This window comes from Glycine max, chromosome 9 (assembly GCF_000004515.6).
Source record: "Glycine max cultivar Williams 82 chromosome 9, Glycine_max_v4.0, whole genome shotgun sequence".
NCBI lineage: Eukaryota > Viridiplantae > Streptophyta > Magnoliopsida > Fabales > Fabaceae > Glycine > Glycine max.
The window spans coordinates 46,436,377-46,446,254 of NC_038245.2; the positions used below are offsets into that span (position 1 = coordinate 46,436,377).

The window sequence follows — 9,878 nt, forward strand, 5'->3', positions numbered from 1 at the left end:
TTTGTTGACATCTCATTTGCCTAACTGAATTTATTGTCGGTGATCTAATTCGATTAATTATCTTATTAGACAAAAAAGTAAAACATGAAATTCACGGCTTGGTCTTGGCTCAAAGGGTATAGGAAGTGATGCAGCTAGCAAACCTTATATAATGTCTATTTTAAGTTTTGTGCAATGTGAATTTATTTTAAATACCTTCTCAAAAAAATTTCTTACTATTAAATTTAATTATGAGAATCAGCACATATATTTTTTTTTTTTCAAAATTTTAATCCGTGCAATGATCTACATACTACAATGCAAATGTGGGGTTTCCTTCTTCAAATGTCGTTCCTATCACTAGAGTACACATATGGTTAGGCTATCTTTTATCGGTGTGATTAATGTGAATTTATCTCAAAGATAAAGTTATTCTTTTCAAAAACTCCTTTAATACTATATAATAAAATTTGGAAATTTCTTTAGCTGGCTGGCCACGCGAGTAAGGTGAGACAGATGACATATAATTCGACTCAGCCAAAGGTGTGTGGGCCACTTGATGAACAAAATATGTAGAATAGGTTTCAACTTGATATTCATGCATAATTCCAACACATAAATCAGGATCAATAATTAGCAAAGACATGTGCAATCCACATGCAACTAATCATAGAAGATAGAACTCTGGTCGTAATTGTCTCCATAAATTATAGCATGCTCACACAAGAAGAAGTTTCACATACTAGTATACGATTGTGGATCATTCAATTCATTCATTTTAAAACGAGTCATTGTTACGACGGAATTCAGGTTCACACTTAACAAAAATAATTGTCTACTTATGTATTTTATAAATTTAAATATTTAAAGCTATAAAACATAAACATATATACATATTATAAAACAGTGAATACTTTATACATGAATAGTATTTATCATCTAATAACAACTTATTATATATTTTATCAAAAAAAAAACTTACCATATAAGATAAATTTGTTAACTTTTTTACATTAGTTATCATTATTTTCAATTGATAGTGATTTTTTTTACACTGACAATTAATGCATGTATATAATTAAACTCATCATAAAATGCAATTTAAAATTGTTACGCTAGATTTTTTTTGTTTTATTTTGATTTCCTAGTTATTTGAAAACAACTTGATGATGACAAAATTATGGAAGATTGATATTTTTCATTTCTATTCAACAACATGCAAATAGTTTTATGATTTTGAATAAGTGATTGTTGATTTTTTTTCTCTCTCTCGAATAGAAAAAATGGATTGATGGTGGAATGTTTTTTATATTTATTGAATATGGAATAAATCCTCATTAATTTGAAGGACCGCCTGACAGACAATTATAAATTACTTTTTATAATGACAAACAAATCTCTTTTTTCAACTTTTGGAAATATGGTAGTGTTTGGTCTAATTTTACGTTTTCCTTTTAAAAGTAAAAGTTCATTCAATTAAAATTAAAATTTTATAATTTTTTATTCATACTTTAATTTTAATATATATTTTCTTAAAAAATTAGGCAAGTATATGTGCAAGTGCTACCGCATTGAATGTGATCGATGCTTTGTCTAAGGAAAAGCAAGGACAAAAAAAAGCTAGTTGCAATCCAACAGCAGTACTCATGTTCCCGCATGTGGCTTGCCTAAATATCCACATGGAACCCTATTTATTTCAAGCACAATGACAGAATGACTCATTGCTCCAAAATACTATCACATAACTTTTTTACGACTTTTGGATCTGATTCAAGTACTCATAGAATTAATCAATTCCCACATATTAAAGGGTTTTCTAAACATTCAAATAATTATAAACTTTATAAGAAGCGAATTCTTTATAAAATGGTTTTGTAACTACCACATCTGCTGTGGAAGGTAAACCCATACATTCTTTTAAGCATAAAATGGTCATCTCCTGGAAGTGGGCTACTCAAAACATGGTATTGATTTTTTTTTTTAATTATTGTTAGCCCATATTTTCGACGAGCTAAAATATGCTCTAAGTATGCATTAGATGTCATCTCGAGTTTCGAAGCGTATTACAGAGCAAGAGTCTGGTTAGGACCTGCTCGAATCGAAAAGAGAGGAGAATCTTTGAGAAGGAACTCCCAGGTTCAAAGAAGTATTTACGAAGTACAAAGCTAAGACAAGAAAGAGGACTTCGAGCCATTGGGCAATTCGAACTGGTGTATGGACGAGTCGAAGTCGAGGCAGCAAGAGTTCTGGACTTAGCATAATTTCTGAACAAATCTTCACCAAATCAGTTCGATTTCGAGTAATGTGGATAACCGTTTTAGGGAGCAGTTATATGTGCATGCAAGGTGTACGTAGCAGGACACTTGGCATTAGGATAGCGTTCGACCGTTAGGGCAGTTTATTTTCGAAAATCTATATATAGCAGTTTTTTAGTCAGATTTCGGGGTCGCAAATCATTTATACAAATCCTTATATGCTCAAAGTACCCGGCGCAGAGAGAAACGAGTACGCAAGGAGAATGTATGTTTGTGAACCATTTTAAGTTCCTGTAAACTTTACATTTCGAATGCAATTTACGTTTCACTTTATAATTTCTGCCTTTTAAATGGTTCATTCGATCGAATGAACTCACTGCTCCTTTACATTCTGCAATTTATCTTCCCTTGTCAAGTTACTTTCAGCATTTCGATTCTGTCAAAGAATCTTCCTTTTTGCAAATTTCGAACCAGTAAATGTTTATTGCAATGATGAACATTAACGGTTTTACATTTAAAGCAAACACACAAATGACATGCTCCTGAGATTCACTAGTTGATCTCGCAAGCAATTAACTTAGACTAGCGGTTGTTTACCAAATTCCAGTGTAAACAAATTGGCACGCCCGGTGGGACCGATCAATTGTGTTTTGCTTAAAATTATTTTTAAAAAAGCTTTGTTTAGAACAGTTGGTTTATTGCATTCTTAATTGTTTTGATCTTGTATGCATTTAAGAAGTGGGAAATCTGTTCCACACTTAACAGAATTCAAAACTCGTACAAGGATGACTAGACCACCCCCAAGTAATCGAAACAATGACCTTCCAAATATGGAGGGACAACCAACGCAGACATCTGTCAGTAATGCCAATATAAATTCTGGCATAGGAGCAATTCCTGACCAAACTGTTGGCACGATAAGTTCGACCGCTTCGATGGTTATGAATCCGACAGGGGTAACTTCTCCCATGACCAACATGACGTTGGCAAGTTCGACCACGTCAGCGTCTGCTTTTGCCCCATGGAATAACCCTAGTTTAGGGAATCCCAGTGGAAGTCCCTTTCGACCGCCTCAAAACCCTCTATATGGCATGCCTACATCTTTGATGGCAGGGCTGCAAAACTCTCAACCAAATATAGAGAATCTTAATATGTCCTCCCCATCAGGATCTGTAGCGGGCAATCAAGGTAGGGTAATTCCTCAACATTTAACCAATACATCCGTTTTGTCACTCAGACAACAAATGGATGAAAGTAACCATGATATGGTTAACATGTTAACACAACAAATAGGAACTGTTATTAACCCCTTAATTCAAAATACAAATGACAGTTACCAAATGTTAACAAATCAAATAAGTCGAATCGCTGACTTTTTTGGGGCACCACCCATACAGCAACCACCAATTCGACAGATCCAAATACAGGCGCCTGTCCAAGAGATACAGATGCCTAACAACCCAGGGATACAAATGGCTCAAGCACCACAACCAGTGGCACGCATAGAGCCACCAGTCCAACAGGTCGAACCAAACCCTGGTATAGTATTGGTAAATAGAAACCAAAATGCTGATGAAGTAATAGGGAATATTCAACAAAACCGTTTCGATAGGCAGAATAACCTTGCCCAAATGGTCGAAACGATTTTGGTGCAGAATGGTTTGAACTTAGGCTTACACAGGCCTAATTTTGTGTCTCCATTATCTGAGTATGTGTTACAGACAGAATTACCAAGGGGTGTGAAAATCCCTAAGTTTACTAAGTTTGCAGGAGAGACAAATGAGTCCACTGTCGAACACATTGCTAGATATTTGGTCGAGGCAGGGGATTTGGCTAATAATGAAAATTTAAGAATGAAATTTTTCCCTAATTCCTTGACTAAAAATGCTTTTACATGGTTTACAACCCTTCCGCCTCATTCCATACATAATTGGAACCAATTGGAAAGGATTTTCCATGAGCAATTTTATATGGGACAGTCTAAGATCAGCCTTAAAGAGTTAGCCAGCGTTCGACGCAAGGCACTTGAATCAATTGATGATTATTTGAACAGATTCAGACTTTTAAAGGCAAGGTGTTTCACCGAAGTCCCTGAACATGAATTAGTCGAAATGGCTGCTGGTGGCCTAGACTATTCGATTAGAAAGAAATTAGATACCCAGTATTTAAGGGATATGGCTCAATTGGCTGATAGAGTTCGACAACTCGAACGATTGAAGGCCGAAAAGGCTAGAAATTCTAAATTCCACAAGAAGGAAAAAGTTGCATATGTCGAAACCAATGACAGTGACCAGGAGTTCGATATTATTTATGAAGATATCGAAGACAGTGAGGTTGATTTAGCAGAATTAAAACCTGGACCTCCTTATGTTTGTAAACTCCTTAGACCTTCCAATGGAAAAAACCCTGTTGAACCTAAAAATGATAAATTTGTGTCTAAAACTTATACATTTGACATAACTAAATGTGATGAAATATTTGATTTATTAGTCACAGATGGCCAGATTGTTGTTCCTAAGGGCTTGAAAGTACCCCCAATCGAACAACAGAAGAAAAGGGGTTATTGTAAATTTCATAATTTCCTTGGCCATAAAACCTCACGTTGTGTTCTTTTCAGGGATTTGGTTCAAAAGGCTCTTGACAAAGGGAGGCTAAAATTTGGTGAGAAACCAAAGGTTGTTCCGGCAAATGCTGAAACATCCAAAGCTGTTGAAACTCTCTATGCGGAGCCCCAAGAAATAATGATGGTCGAAACAATGGAGGTGTCCCATGTGCAAGTTCAGGACGTATCTGAAGAGGATTACAACGAACAAATGAAGGTTGTGTATCCTCAGGCTGAGGAGGAGTTAATTGATTTCTTGAACAGATGCAAACTCGAAAACAAGATTGTGATGCTCTGCCCTCGCTGCAGTGCAGTTTGTGATAGGGAGGCTACTGAGGGCCTCAAGAAATACCAAGTTGTTAACAAGGGGGCAAAGCAGAACCAACGTTTCGATAAAGGCAAAAGAGTTATGGTGCAGTCGAATACTAATCAGAAGTCTGGTCGAAGGAATACTTTCGCTCCCCCGGGTTCAGTTCCGGTCGAAAAATGGATGCACCAGGGACTCATAAGGTTCAACAAAGGGATCATGGAAGTAGGTGGTTCGAGTGGAACGAAGCAAATTGGCCCACAAGAGGCTAATAAGTACTCTTATAGGAACAATTACAAAGGAAAGAATCCTATGACGAGGACCCAATGGCGTAGGTTCCAGCGTCAGAAGAAATTGGCCCAACAGAATCTGCAAACGGGCCAGTATAGAGAAGTATCTAGGAGGCCAGTGAAAGAGAGGCTCTTGCCTCCGGTGGATGAAGATAAGATGGAGGATGAGGATCTACTGGATTCTGAGCCAGATTTCGATGTCATCTGTGTGGTATCTATCTTGCCATCTGAATATGATGTCCAATCTGAAGTTACTGAGATCGAAAGTGAGTTCGATCATTTTGATATGGCTGACCCAAAGCCAGTATGTTACTATGTTATGAATAATGGCTGTGTGGAAGAGCAATTAGCTTATTTCGAAAAGCCAGATTTTCAGATGAAAAGTCATCTCAAACCTCTTTTCATCAGAGCAAAAGTTGAGAATGTTGGAATCAACAAAGTGCTCATTGATGGAGGAGCGGCTGTCAACTTAATGCCTCGATCTATGCTCTACAAGATCGGGAAACATGACACTGATCTATCTGCCCACAACATTGTGCTTTCGAATTATGAAGGTAAAACTGGCTATTCTTTGGGAGCCATTCAAGTAGATGTTGCTGTAGGCAGTATAGTTCGACCAACTCTATTCCTGGTGATTCAGTCCAAGGCTAATTTTAACTTGCTATTAGGAAGAGAATGGATTCATGGAGTTGGGGCTGTGCCATCTACCCTTCACCAGAAGCTCATTATCTGGAGGGAGGATGGGATTGTGGAAAATATAGAGGCGGATCAAAGCTTCTATAAGTCAGAGGTCGATAATGTTACTGCACAAACCTTTGACAAAAAGTTGGCTAACATAGCACCTTGTGGTGACAAGGAGGCTGTTGTCGAATCGAGTGACAATGTTGTCCACTCTGTCAAACTCCATCCTACCTATGGGTTTATATGGGAGAGGGAGGAAATTGATGTTGTTCCCTCTGAAGATGGAGTCATTCCACCAACTGGGTGGAATACATATGAAGATTAATATGACTGAGGCCACTGCATGGGCCAGAATTACGGCTTATATGGCCGAAAATAGACTAAATACGGCCTTTGAGGCTGAATCTCAACAAAATATGGCAGTTGAAGCCAAGATCGAAGATCATGAAAACAAAGAAACAAAGGATCGAAGACTGGATTGTATTTATGATGATGAGCCGCTGGGTTTTGAGAAAAATCCCATAAGTGAGGCGCCAAAGATGCAGGCTCAAGATCCTTTGGAAGAGGTCGATATTGGAGATGGCTCGATTAATAGGCCAACTTATATCAGTGCCAATATCACCTCAAGTTTAAAAGAAAAGCTGGTACCTCTTCTTAGAGAGTTTAAAGATTGTTTTGCTTGGGATTACCACGAAATGCCTGGGTTAAGCAGAGAAATGGTCGAAATGAAGTTACCTATTAAGGAGGGAAAAAGACCAGTAAAACAACTACCAAGAAGATTCGCACCGGAAATCATGTCCAAGATTAAGGAAGAGATCGAAAGGCTGCTGAGGTGTAAATTCATCAGGGCTGCCAGGTATGTCGAATGGTTAGCAAATATAGTCCCTGTCATTAAAAAGAATGGAACTCTTAGAGTATGCATAGATTTTAGGGATTTAAATAATGCTACACCTAAAGATGAATATGCTATGCCAGTAGCGGAAATGTTGGTAGATTCGGCAGCTGGTTTCGAATTTTTGAGCATGTTAGATGGTTATTCTGGTTATAACCAAATATTTATTGCTGAAAATGATGTGTCGAAAACAGCATTTCGATGCCCTGGTGCTTTAGGCACTTATGAATGGGTGGTTATGCCCTTTGGGTTGAAAAATGCTGGGGCCACTTATCAAAGGGCCATGAATTCCATGTTTCATGATTTTATTGACACATTTATGCAAATTTATATTGATGATATAATCATCAAATCCTCCTCAGAAGATAGCCATTTGGATTATCTTAGGCAATCTTTCGAACGAATGAGGAAACATGGATTAAAAATGAATCCATTAAAGTGTGCTTTTTGTGTGCGTGCAGGAGATTTCCTTGGTTTTGTGGTGCATAAAAAAGGCATTGAGATAAATCAAAATAAGACAAAGGCTATTCTTGAGACGAAGCCTCCTTCGACCAAAAAACAGCTTCAGTCTTTGCTAGGAAAAATCAACTTCTTGAGGCGATTCATTTCGAATCTAAGTGGCAAAGCTCAGATTTTTTCGCCATTACTTCGACTCAAGAAAGATGAACCATTCAAATGGAATGAAGAGCATCAAAAGGCTTTCGATGAAATTAAAGAATATCTGATCAAGCCTCCTGTGTTAATGCCTCCTAGTCGAAACAAGTCTATGAAGTTGTATATTGCTGCGTCTGACAAGACCATTGGTAGCATGTTGGCTCAGGAAGATGATGATGGCATAGAACATGCAATTTATTATCTTAGTCGTGTACTAAATGATGCAGAAACTAGATATACTGCCATAGAAAAACTTTGTCTTTGTCTGTATTTCTCTTGTGCAAAACTTAAGCAATATATAAAGCCTGTTGATGTTTATGTGTATTCTCATTATGATATTATTAAGCACATGTTGTCAAAACCGATTTTACACAGTAGAATTGGAAAATGGGCTTTAGCATTAACAGAATATTCTTTAACGTACAAGCCTTTGAAATCTGTTAAGGGTCAGATTGTGGCTGATTTTATTGTAGATCATTCATTGATCGAGATGCCGCAAGATTATGTCGATACAGAGCCTTGGATTTTGTATTTCGATGGATCGAAACACAAACATGGAACTGGAATTGGAGTTTTAATAATATCCCCCAATAAAGTTCCAACTAAGTTCAAATATAAAATTAAAGGGCTTTGTTCTAATAATGAGGCTGAGTATGAAGCTCTAATTACAGGCCTTGAAATTTTAATTAGCCTGGGGGCAAGAAATGTTAATATAAGAGGTGATTCAGAATTAGTGTTGAGGCAATTAACACAAGAATACAAATGTGTTAATGAACATTTAGCAAAATATTTTGTTATAGCAAGTTCTCTTCTGAATCATTTCGATTATATTAACATTGAGCATGTACCTCGACAAGAAAACCGAGAAGCAAATGATTTAGCCCAAATAGCTTCAGGGTACAAAATGTCGAAGGAAAAGTTAACTCAGTTGATCGAAATAAAAAATAAACTGGTGTTACCAGAGCCATTAAGCACTAAATTGCCAATGCCAAAACTTGTGGGGGCAAGTATACCACAAAATAATGAAGATGAAAGTATGAATGATCTTCAGGAAAAGATTCAAATTTTGGCCATTGACGATATGTTAGATAATGATTGGAGAAAGTCCATTATTGAATATTTGGAAAATCCAATAGGCAATGTGGCTCGAAAGATCAAATATAGGGCTTTAAATTACGTGATTGTGGGAAATGATTTGTTTAAAAAGACTGCAGAAGGAGTGTTGCTAAAATGTCTAAGTGAATCAGAAGCATACTTGGCAGTTTCCCATGTTCACAGTGGGGCTTGTGGATCACATCAAGCAGGCCATAAAATGAAATGGCTTTTATTTCGACAAGGTTTGTATTGGCCTTCGATGTTAAAAGACTGTATAGAATTTGCTAAAGGCTGTCAAGAATGCCAAAAGCATGCAGGGATACAGCATTTACCTGCTAGTGAGTTACACTCCATAATCAAACCTTGGCCTTTCAGAGGATGGGCTTTGGACTTAATTGGTGAAATCAAGCCTGCCTCTTCTAAGAACCAGCGTTATATTATAGTTGGTATCGATTACTTTACAAAATGGATCGAAGCAGTCCCTTTGCCAAATGTTGATCAGGAAGCAGTAATTAGTTTCATTCAAAATTATATTATTTATAGGTTTGGTATTCCCGAAACAATTACCACTGATCAGGGTTCAGTTTTTACTGGACGAAAAATGAAAGAATTTGCCCAAAAAACTGGCTTTCGATTATTAACCTCAACACCATATTACGCACAAGCAAATGGTCAGGTCGAAGCAGCCAATAAGATTATAATTAACTTGATTAAAAAACACATTGCCCAAAAGCCAAGAAATTGGAATAAAACGTTAGATCAAGTTTTATGGGCATGTAGAAATTCTCCTAAGGAATCAACTAATACTACCCCATTTCGACTGACTTATGGGCACGATGCTGTACTTCCGGTCGAAATACATTTGCAATCAGCCAGGGTACAAAAACAAATGGATATTCCAATCGATCATTATTGGAAGATGATGTCGGATGAGTTAGTTGATTTAGATGAAGAGAGATTAAGAGCATTAGAAGTTTTGACTAAACAAAAAGAAAGAGTTGCTAAAGCTTATAATAAGAAAGTGAAGTCAAAAACTTTTAATATTGGAGATTTAGTTTGGAAGGTTATCCTGCCCATGGATAGTAAGGATCGAGCCTTGGGCAAATGGTCCCCAAATTGGGAA

The 9,878-nt window shown here is 37.0% G+C and overlaps 1 protein-coding gene across 1 annotated transcript; it reads left to right on the forward strand.

The window, feature by feature from the left end:
* Positions 1 to 6,440: 6,440 nt before the first annotated feature.
* Positions 6,441 to 9,547, forward strand: LOC102663767 (uncharacterized). Its single transcript, XM_006588258.1, has 3 exons — positions 6,441 to 7,215; positions 7,468 to 9,263; positions 9,536 to 9,547. Exons 1-3 carry the CDS (start codon positions 6,441 to 6,443, stop codon positions 9,545 to 9,547), a joined length of 2,583 nt encoding a protein of 860 aa, XP_006588321.1.
* The last annotated feature ends 331 nt before the right edge of the window (positions 9,548 to 9,878 follow it).